General features: G+C 49.2%; 1 protein-coding gene across 1 annotated transcript; it reads left to right on the top strand.

Annotated features, from left to right (window-relative positions):
- The first annotated feature begins 536 nt into the window (after positions 1–536).
- LOC147097433 (protein shisa-like-1a) lies at positions 537–14032 on the top strand. The gene is made up of 3 exons (XM_085972420.1): positions 537–1170; positions 9228–9435; positions 11011–14032. The coding sequence occupies exons 1-3, from the start codon at positions 1065–1067 to the stop codon at positions 11267–11269; spliced, it is 573 nt and encodes a 190-aa protein (XP_085828546.1). The 5' UTR covers positions 537–1064; the 3' UTR covers positions 11270–14032.
- The last annotated feature ends 308 nt before the right edge of the window (positions 14033–14340 follow it).

The raw sequence follows: 14340 nt of genomic DNA, 5'->3' as shown, positions 1-14340 counted from the left end.
ACTCCCTCAGTACTGCCCCTCCGACAGTGCAGCGCTCCCTCAGTAATGCCCCTCCGACAGTGCGGCGCTCCCTCCGTACTGCCCCTCCGACAGTGCGGCTCTCCCTCAGTACTGCCCCTCCGACAGTGCGGCGCTCCCTCAGTACTGCCCCTCCGACAGTGCAGCACTCCCTCAGTACTGCCCCTCCGACAGTGCAGCACTCCCTCAGTAATGCCCCTCCGACAGTGCGGCGCTCCCTCCGTACTGCCCCTCCGACAGTGCGGCTCTCCCTCAGTACTGCCCCTCTGACAGTGCGGCGCTCCCTCAGTACTGCCCTTCCGACAGTGCAGCAATCCCTCCGTACTGCCCCTCCGACAGTGCAGCTCTCCCTCAGTACTGCCCGTCCGACAGTGCGGCGGTCACTCCGTACTGCCCCTCCGACAGTGCGGCGTTCCCTCAGTACTGCCCCTTCCGACAGTGCAGCGCTCCCTCAGTACTGACCCTCCGACAGTGCAGCGCTCCCTCAGTATTGCCCCTCCGACAGTGCAGCACTCTCTCGGTACTACACTGGGAGTGTCAGCCTAGAGATGGTCGTTCAGCAATCTTTTAGATGAATTCTCACGTTGGATCTGAAGGCAGTTTTAAAAATTATGTGGGGCTTAACTAGACGCTGGCTCAATATTTCCATTGCATAACAGCGGTGTGTCCCGTTGATGCTCCATTAGAACAATTCCTGGAACAGGGCAAGCCGCAAGGGACGCCAAGTTTGTGCTGCAGTCTTAAAAGGGATGGTGAAATAAATCCATGGAATGGTCACAATTAACCCGGATAAGTGAGATGGGGGCGGGGGAGAAAAAAAGCTAATGAAATAGCGCCGGCAGGAGAATAAAAATACATGTTTTAAAATTGCATCAGGTTGACTGGGAACTCCAGCGGGCCGTTGCTGGGAGAACGGCGTCTCTGAGTGATAGTTGCCAAGGGAGTGAGACATTTCCAAGCAATGTTGTGTCGAACACGCCCTTTGGGGACCCTGGTCAGATTGCGAATGAAAACTCGCCCAGTCTCCGTGCAGGAAGCACTTCACAATGCACATCAGAGAGAAATGCAAAGATCTGGAGCGAAACAGTAAACTTCACAGAAACTCAGCCGACAGCATCAGGACCGAGCTGCAGAATTCGCGATTGCAAACTGGTGAGCGATGAATGAGTGTGTGTGACATTGTTGTTATAAGCGGCAGAACGGGAATACTTTGTTATTTCCAGCAGCACAAACAGACCATTTGAACAAAAGCAGCCGAGTGCATTTTATCAGAGTTACAAACGGGGATACTTTTCCTGAACAGAGTTCCAAGGTTACACAGGACCCCGAGAAAGGACCAAGGCTGTCGTTGGAATTTTACTTGATTTATTTCTTCTGGGAATTTCTCGTCTTGACATGAATTTGGTTTATTATTAATCCAATGAATATCGAATATTGACACGGGAGGAACCTGTGTTTTTTTTAAATATTTGGATTCAATAGAAAATGATAAACCCTTAAGTGAAATGAAATGTTTTAGTTCCATTGTAATTACAATCTATTTCAAATATTGGAGACTGCGAGCTTTGTCAGGATTCGATCCCAGAGCTGGCCAGGAAACATGTCCAGGGTCTTAGCTCCTGATCACTAAAAGGACTTGCATTTATATAGCGCCTTTCACGACCACCAGACCCCCCAAAGCACTTTACTGCCAATGAAGTACTGTTTGAAGTGTTGTAATGTAGAAAATGCGGCAGCCAGTTTGTGCACAGCAAGCTCCCACAAACAGCAATGTGATAATCTGTTTTAGTGATGTTGGTTGAGGGATAAATATTGGCCCAGGACACCGGGGAGAACTCCCCCTGCTTTTCTTCGAAATAGTGCCCTGGGATCTTTTACGTCCATCTGAGGGAGCAGACGGGGCCTCGGTTTAATGTCTCATCGGAAAGACGGCACCGCTGACAGTGCAGCACTCCCTCAGCACTGCTCTTGAGATTTTTGGCCTGGATTTTTGTGATCAAGTCTCTGGAGTGGGACTTGAACACACAACTATTCAGTGACTCTGCTGGAATAAGCAGGCATGGATGTCAGAGGACGATGGGGCTGGGCTGTGATGCGCCTACAGTCGAATAGCATCTACCACTCACAGGCTCTCTTGCGATGAATGGTGAGACTGGCCTCCCTGTAATATTTAAATCCCATCGCATTTTTATTCTTCTGCGAGTTAAAACTTTTTTCTTTCATTCACAGATCATTTCGATCCAAGCACACAATTGCTTTTTTTCTCTCCATTATTCTGATTAATTTACATTTCTGAAAAGGAATTCATTAACTTTACACTTCTGCTGGCTTTGCAAGAATTTCCCTCTTGCTGCTGGCTGGCACCAGGGATTTCTCCAACAGCTGATTCTGAGATTATCTCTGTTACACTGGGACTGGTGCTCAGTCGGAATAATTTTATTAATATCTTCCAGCAATTTAATTTTTCTTTAAATCGTAAGGTGTGACTTTTAGTCATTGTTTTCAAACTTAAACAAAGGACGATTAAGCCTGCATGGAAATTGTGGGTTCTGTTCGAGAATCATAGAATAGGACAGCACAGAAGGAGGCCATTCGGCCCATCGAGTCTGCGCCGGCTCTTTCGAAGAGCAATCCAGTTAGTCCCACTCCCCCGCTCTTTCCCCATATCCCTGAAATTTTTTCTCGTTCAAGTATTTATCCAATTCCCTTTTGAAAGCTACTATTGAACCTGTATTCACCGCCCTATCAGGCAGCGCGTTCCAAATCTATATATATGTGTAAAATATAGTAAAAATCTTACAATTGTGCACATTTAGTGTCAACATTTTCCATTATAAATTCCTGTCCACATTTATAATGGGAACTATTTATGTAAATTTGTTACACTGTAGGAACACCCTCCCACCAGCGGAGGTGCTACAGTGCCACCACTGGTGGGGGGGGGGGGGGGGTTGTAATTACAGTGTGACAAGTTTACATAGGTCGTTTCCATGATAACATTGACTGGACTGGAAATAAATGGTGGATTTTGTTTTAGGTGCCGGCACCATTCCTTAGGATGACAATAGGAGGTCCAGATAGTGGATGCTACAATGTCACTCTTCAACCAACTCCACACTGTACTGCTGCTCTGTGAGTTACTGGCAACAGGTATGTAAAGAAAGAAAATTGCATTTATATAGCACCTTGCGTGACCTCAGGATGTCCCAAAGCGCTTTACAGCCAATGAAGTACTTTTTGAAGTGTAGTCACTGTTGTAATGTGGGAAACACAGCAGCCAATTTGCACACAGCAAGCTCCCACAAACAGCAATGTGATAATGACCAGATAATCTGTTTTAGTGATGTTGATTGACAGATAAATATTGGCCAGGACACGAGGGAGATCTTGCCCTGCTCTTCTTCAAAATAGTGCAGTGGAATCTGTTAGATCCGTGTGTTAATGGAGACACGGAATGCAGGAGTTGATTTAACAAGTGTTTACTGAACAAAGTCTGGAGGTGAACTAACTACACAAGACACTACACAGGCTTATATACCCGAGTGGTCACTACTGGTACTACAGTATACAGGGGCTTCAAAAACATAGTTCCTCTTAAAGGTACATACACTACAATTCCTCCCCTTTTAGATAAATAGTACATAACATTTTAAGTAATCATTAAATAACATTTTTACAAGAACAATAATATACACATTTGCTGAAGTTAATCAATTACAAATTCAGTCTCTCTGGAGGCTTCCTGACTCGGTCCGGACAACGCCTCGGTGGTGTAGTAGGTTCTTTTGGCAAGGTCGATTCGGCTTCAATGCCAGTGTCGGGTTCATCTGGTTCCAGTATCACTGGATCGGAGGTAGATACTATGGGTATCTCTGTTTCATCACTAGGCGTATAGAGTTGTGGTGTAGGTTGTCCTTTTTCGGATGACTCTATGATCTGGTCAGCATGGCGCCTTATTATGCTTTCTCCAATGTCCACGGTATACATCAGCGGTCCTAGTCGTGTGCAAATAGTTCCAGGCTGCCATTTCTCGGTACGGTAGTCCCGGGCCAAAACTGGTTGACCTATCTGGAAGGTTCTAGTTGGCCTTTCATTCATGCTTTGAAATTGCCGGTTCTCTACGTCCCTTCTGACGTTTGGCTTGACCAAATCCAGCCGGCATCTTAGGCTTCTATTGAAAAACATCATGGCGGGGGTTTGGTTTGTAACCACATGTGTTGCATTCCTGTACGCAAACAAGAAGTTATCTACCTTATGTTGTAGATTTATGTCTTCATTACCCATGGCCTTTATGGCCTTCTTGAAGGTCTGAACAAACCTTTCAGCCAATCCATTGGTGGCGGGATGGTATGGGGCGGACGTGTAGTGCTTAACCCCATTGTTTTTTAAGAACTTCCTGAATTCTTTGGATACAAATTGCGGTCCATTATCAGAACAGATCTGTTCAGGCAGCCCATTCCTGGTGAATATGGTCCTTAATACTGTGATGGTTTTTTCCGTGGTGGTGGAGGACATCTTTATTACCTCCGGCCACTTGGAGTGTGCATCCACCGCGATTAAGAACATTGAGTCCATAAATGGACCAGCAAAGTCGATATGTACCCTTTGCCATGGAGATGAGGGCCACTCCCATGGATGTAGAGGGGCTTGTGGTGGGGTGTTTTGGACCTTCTGGCATCCTAGACAGCTCTTGGTCATTTCTTCGATGTCTCCATCGATACCTCGCCACCACACAAACGCTCTGGCTAAGTTCTTCATTTTCACTCCACCCAGATGCCCCTCGTGAAGCTCCTTTAGCACTCTATCCTTGAGTTTGGGTGGAATCACCACTCTGGATCCACACATCAAGGTTCCTCGGCACACTGACAGCTGTTCTCTTCTTTGCGAGAGTGCTGGCAACAGTGGTTCGCCATGTGCTGGCCATCCCTTCACCGTTAAATCGTAGACTCGTGAGAGAGTCGGGTCATTTCGCGTTTCCTTTTCAATGGTAGAATTTGTCACCGGTAGACATTCCACTATGGTCGAGTGGAACATCTCCACTGGGTCCACTGTAGGCGCCTCTTCCACCGTTGGCAACGGTAGGCGCGATAACCCGTCAGCATTCCCATGCTGTTTTGTTCCTTTGTATTCTATGTCATATTGGTGTGCCCCTAGGAAAAGGGACCACCTCTGTAGCCTTTGCGCTGTCATAATGGGAACGCCCTTTTTAGGGTTGAATATGGAGACGAGGGGTTGATGGTCAGTCAACAAGGTAAATTTTTGTCCGTGTAGGTAATGGTTGAATTTCTTCACCCCCCACACCAGGCTGAGTGCCTCCCTGTCGATCTGGGCATAGTTACGCTCAGCTGAGTTCAATGAGCGTGACACAAAAGCTATCGGCCGCTCCGAGCCATCAGGGAATCTATGCGATAATACCGCTCCCACGCCATAAGGGGATGCATCGCACGCCAGTCTGATTGGCAGTGATGGGTTGTAATGAGCCAACACTTCCCTGGACGTGATCAAGCCTTTGCATTTATGGAAGGCACGTTTACAGTCTTCGCTCCATTTCCAAACTACTCCTGTTTGTAGCAGTGCGTTAAGAGGGTGCAGAACCGTCGACAAGTTTGGTAAAAATTTATGATAGTAATTTACTAATCCCAGGAACGACCTTAATTGTGAGACATTTTCAGGCGCTGGGGCCTTTACGACAGCTTCAATTTTTTCAGGTGACTTATGCAACCCTTCTTCGTTAATGACATGGCCACAATATGATATTTGTTTCTGGAAAAATTCGCACTTGGGGCGATTTGCTCGTAGGCCCTGTTCTCTCAGCCTCGTGAACACCTACTCCAAGTTGGCAAGGTGCTCGTTGTCGTTTTCTCCTGATACAAGGATGTCGTCTAGGTAGCATTGAGTCCCCGGAATCCCTTGCAGGATTTGCTCCATAGCTCTTTGCCAGATAGCCGGAGCTGATGCCACTCCGAAAACCAGTCGATTGTACTGGTACAGGCCTTTGTGTGTGTTTATCGTGAGATACTTTTTGGAGGCCTCCTCAACCTCCACCTGTAGATATGCCTGTGCTAAGTCAATTTTGGTGAAACGTTTCCCTCCGGATAGTGAGGCGAAAATATCTTCTATCCTCGGAAGAGGATACTGTACCGTGTGAAGAACCGGGTTTACAGCCACCTTGAAATCCCCACAGATGCGAACTTTTCTCTGTTCTTCAGATTTATCATTATTCAACGTTTTCTTCATGACCGGGACGATGGGTGTTGCCCACTCGCTCCAATCTACCTTGGATAACACGCCTGCTTTTTCCAAATTCTCCAGCTCTGCCTCGACGGCTGGACGAATTGCGTATGGCACCGGCCTTGCCTTAAAAAAAACTTGGGAATTGCCGCATCTCCCACTTTTATTGAGGCGGTGGCGCCTTTCAGGGTTCCTAGTTCCTGTTGAAACACTTCTTTGGCGTTAGCCAAGATTTCTTTTAATCGTCCAGGTATGACATCATCATCATTTTTTTTCTTACTGGTCACCGTCAGTGCCCGTATCTTTCTGATCCATTCACGTCCCAACAACGGTGGACCACCATCTTGCAGAAGGTATAAATACAACTTCTGTATTTCCTTGCCGTTGTATACAACAGGCACCCTTATTTTCCCTCTGGGGTATACTTTCTGCCCCGTATATGTCTTCAAGATAATGGATGTGTCTTTCAAAGGTATATGCGGAAATAGCCGCTCGTAATCCCGTCGACTTATGACGGTCAGAGCTGATCCTGTATCTAGCTCCATTTTGACTGGGGACCCCGCTATCATGAGGGTAACCCAAATGGTCTGGTAATCTTCTTTGGCAATTACATTATGTAATTTGAGACAGCTTAGTCTCTTGTTTCCGGAGTCGCTACCGCTCTTCTGGTCTTCGGAGCTACTGTCCGTCATCATTTGTACCTTTCTGTACTTTTCCTTATTGACCTTTTTACTGTCAGCGGATTTCTTTCCAGATCTGCATACACGTGCAATGTGTCCCATCTTTCCGCATTGCCTGCATGCTTTGTCCTTGAACCAGCAGTCCTTCTGGTCATGGGTGGATCTGCCGCAGCGATAACATCTCTCGAAACCCCGTGTCATTTCATGGGTGCCGAAGTCCTGTGGCTTTTGCTGTATCTCTGCAGCTCCTCTTGCTGCTGCTTCGTATGATACAGCCACACTGAAAGCCTTGTCCAATGTCAAATCTTTCTCAGAAAGTAGTCTTTTCTGTGTTCCTTCACTTAGGAGACCGCAGACGAATTTGTCTCGTAGAGAATCTGCCAGTCCTGCCCCGAATTGGCAGTGCTTTGACAGCTTTCTTAATTCGGTGAGATAATCAGCGTTACTTTCATTCTTGTGCTGATTCCTCCTGAAGAATTTGAATCGTTCCGCTATCAGCAGCGGTGTTGGGTTTAAGTGCTCCTGTAAGGTATCAACAATCTCCTTAAAATTCTTGTCCATCGGTTTGGCTGGAGTGATCAAGTTTCGTAACAGCCCGTATGTCCTTGCACCCATCAGATTTAGAAGTACTGATGCCTTTTTATCATCCGCTACTTCATTCACCTTGCAATATACCTCCACTCTTTCCACATATGTGGTCCAATCCTCTATATCACTATCGAAAGCAGTAATATTGCCAGTCTTCGGCATCTTGAAAATCTAAAATGGCGCTTCCCGCGCTTTTCCTCCGTTCCCCGATGGATCAAAATGGCGCCTCCCGCGCTTTTCTTTCTTCCCCGCCGAGTTAAGATGGCGCCTCCCGCGCTTTCCCGCCGCTGCCGCTGCTGCCAACGCTGTTCTCCGCGGTTCCCGTTGCGACCTGCAGCTTTTCGCGGTATTTCTATTTTTTTTTTTATATATCGCTTCAATAGTTTCTCCGTTACTTGGAGAACCATTCCCGTCGTGGAGCGGACCCTCTGGGACTTTCCCCTCCCTCTGCTCGGTCCGAATGCCGACCTGCTTTGCAGCACCGGCCGCGCCCTGAGTGCTCCACCCTCTCTCTCTCTTTGCTTCTGCTTCCCGACTTGCTGCCCGGCCCCGTTGCAGAGCCACCCGATCGAGCTCTAGCCCGCCACAGCCCAGGAAGGATCAGTGCACTACCTGCCACCAGCCCGTTTAGCTGGTGAAACCACAGGTTTTTTTTTCTTCTTGCTTCTGGCTTCGACCTTCGTCTGAGGAATCGATCCCCTTGAGGTGCTGCCGAATTGCAGGTAAGTTCGTTTCTAACTCGTCGCCACTGTTAGATTTGTGTGTTAATGGAGACACGGAATGCAGGAGTTGATTTAACAAGTGTTTACTGAACAAAGTCTGGAGGTGAACTAACTACACAAGACGCTACACAGGTTTATATACCCGAGTGGTCACTACTGGTACTACAGTATACAGGGGCTTCAAAAACATAGTTCCTCTTAAAGGTACATACAGTACAGAATCTTTTACGTCCACCTGAGAGGGCAGCTGGGGTCTTGGTTTAATGTCCTAGCCAAAAGACGGCACCTCCGACAGTGCAGCGTTCCCTCAGTACTGCCCCTCTGACAGGGAGGAGCTCCCTCAGTACTGCCCCTCCGACAGTGCAGCACTCCTTTGGTACTGCCCCTTGACAGTGCAGCGCTCCCTCAGTACTGACCCTCCAACAGTGCAGCACTCTCTCAGTTCTGCACTGGGAGCATCAGCCTAGATTTTTGTGCTCAAGTCTCTGGAGTGGGACTTGAACCCACAACCTTCTGACTCAGAAGCGAGAGTGCTACCCACTGAGCCACTACCTCTATTCCTCATCACTGTCCAGCCACTGCTGCTGGGAAGTTGGTATGAACACTGGGTGAGGACAGGATAGGGGCCATGCATGGTACCCTCCACGGGTCAAAAAGCATTGACACTTGCTATCTAGGCTAATGCATAAAAAATAGTCACCTGGTTAAAATACTGGAGCTGGCTCTGGTGTCTTTGCCCCAGCAGGAGCCTGTGCCTGCAGATGAGGAAGGGAGGATATAGAAGAGGCAGAAAACCAAAATGATGCTTCACGACTAATTATTTGTGGGTTGTCTACATCGAACTGCATCTGCCACCTGCTGGCCCAGTTTCCTAAAATATTTAAATTGTTCTGAATGTGGCTGCGTTGCTGCCCTGAATTAAAGTTGTAAGTCTGTTAATATGAAGCCACAACACACGTTGAGCTGACAATAACCTCTCGCTGTCCAGTTTCTGTTTCCTTGTACAGGACCTGCGAGCCGTACCTGGATGCCGTGGAACTGTATCACTCCGGATTCCACTGTCCACGACTCAGTGATGAACGGAAACGTACTTACTGCTGCCGTCAAAGTAACCAAGCGCTGAAATATTGTTGCAACGAGTCTGAATTTCAGAGCACGATGAAAATCAACCAGACTGCGCCCACGAGGAGCACTGTGTATGTATGAGCATGAAACACCTCAAGGTGCAAGTGCTGGCTGCTGTAGAGGTGAGGGGTAACAGTGCAGGTTAGCAGGGCAGCTATCCTACTTGTGATGTAATAAAACTCACTACGCACTTGGTTTGAGTATAAAGCAAAGCTTTAATCAACTTGTTTCAGAACATGGAGGTCTAGTTGTACTTCACTAGTTCCTTGTCTTACAAAATGTCCCTGGAAAGCTGGGCCCATGCCCGAGTATTTATACTCCTTGGACGGCACCACCAGCTGGCCGTCCAGTGTTATTTCATAAGTAGTTTCTTGATGATGAGATTTATAACATCCTGCTTGTGACGGCTTTGAAGGGGGTGGTGTTCGGTGCAGGGACAACTGCAAAGGACTAGGGCTCCCCCAGTGGCTCAGTTAAAAGGAAAATGGGTTGCATGGAATTGAATCTTAAGGACTAGGAAGGTGAAAAATAGTAGAGGGACGGTGATCCTGATTGTGGAAGCTTTGAAGCTTTTCAGTCACCAGTCCGCGTTGAGTTAGCAGATCTCGAGGTGAAACAACTGGACTCAGTAGCACTGAGACAGGGAGGGGCGAAATTCAGCCAATGTTCCCGCTTCTGTTCGCTACCCAGTGACCCCCCCCACCACCCCTTGGAAACACACATGTTCATGGCCATGGGGGTGAGGGTCCGTCCATAACCCAGGGGTACTGACACCAAATGTCTTGCCTTTTATTGCCATGTCTGAGGTCAGCTAACTAAGCTCAGACCGGGCATCGAGCCTCGAGGATTGAGTCGGGGCAGCCAAGCTCCACAGTGACCAGTGCACCCAATAACTGAGCCATACTGGGGAAGGTTGCTTTACTGCTGTTTGTCTCTGTGATTGAGATTGAGTTGATGAGATTTTCTTCCTCCCTGTGCTGTAATTGCTGTAACTAAGACCGCCTATTTGCCCCTCTGTACCATCGCCCGTCTCCGCCCCTGCCTCAGCTCATCTGCTGCTGAAACCCTCATCCATGCCTTTGTTACCTCTAGACTTGACTATTCCAACGTACTCCTGGCCGGCCTCCCACATTCTACCCTCCGTAAACTTGAGGTCATCTAAAACTCGGCTGCCCGTGTCCTAACTTGCACCGAGTCCCGTTCACCCATCACCCCTGTGCTCGCTGACCTACATTGGCTCCTGGCCTCGCCCCTCCCTAGCTCTGCAACCTCCTCCAGCCCCCACAACCCCCTGTGATATCTGCGCTCCTCCAATTCTGCCCCCTTGAGCATCCCTGATTATAATCGCTCCACCATTGGCGGCCGTGCCTTCAGCTGCCTGGGCCCTAAGCCCTGGAATTCCCTTCCGTAACCTCTCCGCCTCTCTCTCCTCCTTTAAGATGCTCCTGGAAACCTACCTCTTTGACCAAGCTTTTGGTCACCTGCCCTAATTTATCCTTATGTGGCTCGGTGTCAAATTTTGTTTGATAATCGCTCCTGTGAAGCGCTTTGGGACGTTTTACTAGGCGCTGTATAAATGCACATTGTTGTTGTAATTACTCCCTTTGTTGGTCACTAATCAGTGTCTGTTGCTTTCTCACCCCCAGTAATTACGGATCGATGTTTGCTGTCCTTGTTTACGGTCTGTGTGTTGTCGCCCTGTTGTTGATGGACCTGTTTCATTACTGCACGCTAAGCAGATACAATCTCGGGCGGTGCCAGACTCCCTGCGGCCTATGCGGATGCTGCAATGGCGGCCACGGAAACCAAGCCAGGCACGACGCTGAGGCGGGCGGCATAAAGCTGGGTGAAAGGTCATCGCTGGGTCAGTGGTCATCAGGCGGCTTGGCGGCTCCTGCCAGTTAAAGACTCTTTCATTGCTGGACGTGCCTGGACAGAGGTTGTGTGCTGCCTCTTGCATCAGGCGTCCAGCTCCAATCTCCCCATCAGATGGACCGACAGCAAGTTTCACCATTGCAATGTCAAGGACAAGGTCGTAGATTTTGGGCACCTCTGATGGACTGGTAGGGTCATTGTGCTCATGGTGTAATATTAAATCGTACAGATCATAGACTGGTACAGCACAGAAGGAGGCCATTCGCCCCATCGTGCCTGTGCCGGCTCTTTGAATGAGCTCTCCAATTAGTCCCACTCCCCTGCTCTTTCCCCAGAGCCCTGCAAAATTCTCCTTTTCAATTATTTATCCAATTCCCTTTTGAAAGTTACTATTGAATCTGCTTCCGCCGCCCTTTCAGGCAGCGCGTTCCAGATCACAACAACTCACTGCGTAAAATAAATGTCTCCTCATCTCCCCTCTGGTTCTTTTGCCAATGATCTTCAATCTGTGTCCTCTGGTTACTGACCCTCCTGCCACTGGAAACAGTTTCTCCTTATTTACTCCATCAAAACCAGGAGACTGTGCTGAGTTTGCTGAGCCCGCTTGAGGTGCTGCAGTTGGGCCTCAGTGCCATGGGGTAGGGCCCCTGTATTAGGATAGGAAGGAGTCCAACAATAGCGCCTGCCTTTATACAGTGCAGCATCGCAGCAGAACATCTCACCGTTATTTCCATGTAATGTTCAATGGTGTTCTTCTCCTAAAGGGGAGCTGTGTCCCTTAAAGGCCACATTGTTAAGTAAACAGAAGCTAAGGTCACACAGAGTTTTTTTTAATATATAGAAAGTCATGTGCCTAGTACACATCGCTCAGGCTCCTGGTGTCAAAACAATCGGAACAGGAAGCCCAGGAATTGAAGAGGACTAACTTGCGGGGCTATGGGGAAAGGGCAGCGGGGGAGTGGGACTAACTGGGCAGCTTGTTCACCGAGCCGGCACAGGCACAACGGGCCGAAGGGCCTCCTCCTGTGCTGTGTCATTCTATGAATTTCATGCTGGGTTCTTCTGATCCAGAGCCCGAAATTAACAAGCCATGTACTAGCCCCTAAGTGACCTCGGCAATTTCAAAGCAGTTACTTTTACCTGGGTTCCCCACAGGGAACTTGGGCAGTGCCCTGAATGAGACATGGCCCCCCCCCCCGCCCTCTCAGATGATTTACAAAGATCCCACGGCGCTATTTAGAAGAAGGACCGGTGTCCTGGCCAATATTTACCCCTCAACCAACAGATTATCTGGTCATTATCACATTGCTGTTTGTGGGAGCTTGCTGTGCTCAAATTGGCTGCCGCGTTTCCAACATTACAACAGTGACTACACTTCAAAAAGTACTTCATCGGCTGTGAAGCGCTTTGGGATGTCCTGAGGTTGTGAAAGGCGCTATAGAAATGCAAGTTCTTTCTTTCTTTTCATGTCTCAGACTCCAGCCTACCTTGTGAGCAATGCCACAGGAGAGCAGCTATTTTAAATACGATGAAATCGCACTGAGTGCACTTGTACCCAGGGTGACTTTGGTACGGCTCAGTTCAGGCAATGCAAATTAATGAGATTTCTTTCAGAAAATAACATTTTGGGATGCAGTATCTGAGTAATTTGAGACGTGACGTGTGGTGAGTGCAGCGTGCTCGGGAGGAACCTCTGGTTCCCAAAGCTCTCCCCCACTGGGGGTTTTCCTCGCCTCGTGTCTGTGTCTGTTGTAGACACACTGATAGAGATTGATCGCTGTGATTGGTCAACAACTCCATTATCGCTGTATCGTGGGACTACCAGGATGGGAGAAGGTGAACCAGATGGACTGTGATCTTCTTTCTTCCAGTGATTCCTGTGTTCCTGTGTTCCCTGTTTACCCTGGGTCAGACTTTGACCCACGCAATCCAGCTGCACTGGATGGGTTCGAATTCTGTGACTCCGTGATGGCAAACTGATCTCCCAGGTTACCTGCGGAGGAGTAGCTGTTCGGTACAGACAGCGGCTGGGCAGGAACCTTGAGCGGGGGAGTTATTCCTGCCTCCCTCCCCCCACCCCCGGTGATGCGTATCGGAATTTGACCCCTCCTGATGTCTTTGTGATTAGTGATGAGACCAACTATTTTATCTTGCTCCCTCCAATTTTCTTCCCCTCTAACCCTGAAGGTTCCGTGCCATGATCACCCACTGGTGGGGGCAGCCCACCGTACCTGGTCCCGGTATCCACTCTTCACTGTGGGTCTCAGCGCTCCCAATCCTCTCCTCTCCTCCGGCATGCACTTTCCAGTAGGAGTCACTGGACAGCGATCAGGAGCGAGGGATCCCGGCAGACTCTTTCTGCCCTTCAACAGCCCAGGGACCCTGCAGCAGCTTTTACTGCCCCCGCCCCGCCCCCCCACCCCCACCACTCTACTAACTGAGATCGCGTATTGAACCCGGAGCGTCTGGTCCATACTGTTGACGGTCTGATGTGGTCACCTCAGCGCATGTGTCTTTAATTCAGTTAGTCGCTCAGTCTTTGTTTTTTATGGTCTGTGTGAACATGGTGACAGACTCAGAACATTCCTCCGGTATTTTTCAAATTGTAAAGAGACACACTTTATAACGTAGATACGGAGTCAGCCGTGGCTCAGTGGGCAGCACCCTCGCCTCTGAGTCAGAAGGTCGTGGGTTCAAGTCCCACTCCAGAGATGCGAGCATAAAAATCTAGGCTGATGTTCCCAGTGCAGTGCTGAGGGAGTGCTGCACTGTCGGAGGGGCAGTACTGAGGGAGCGCCGCACTGTCGGGGGGGGGGGGGGGCAGTACTGAGGGAGCGCCGCACTGTCGGAGGGGCAGTACTGAGGGAGCGCCGCACTGTCGGAGGGGCAGTACTGAGGGAGCGCCGCACTGTCGGAGGGGCAGTACTGAGGGAGCGCCGCACTGTCGGAGGGGCAGTACTGAGGGAGCGCCGCACTGTCGGAGGGGCAGTACTGAGGGAGCGCTGCACTGTCGGAGGAGCAGTGCTGAGGGAGCACCGCACTGTCGGAGGGGCAGTACTGAGGGAGTGCCGCACTGTCGGAGGGGCAGTACTGAGGGAGCG

Source organism: Somniosus microcephalus, chromosome 32, assembly GCF_052327205.1.
Source record: "Somniosus microcephalus isolate GS21.2 chromosome 32, FLI_Smic_1.0, whole genome shotgun sequence".
Taxonomy (NCBI): domain Eukaryota; kingdom Metazoa; phylum Chordata; class Chondrichthyes; order Squaliformes; family Somniosidae; genus Somniosus; species Somniosus microcephalus.
Note: the sequence above shows the minus strand (reverse complement) of the source record. Positions and strands in the feature narration are given on the sequence as shown.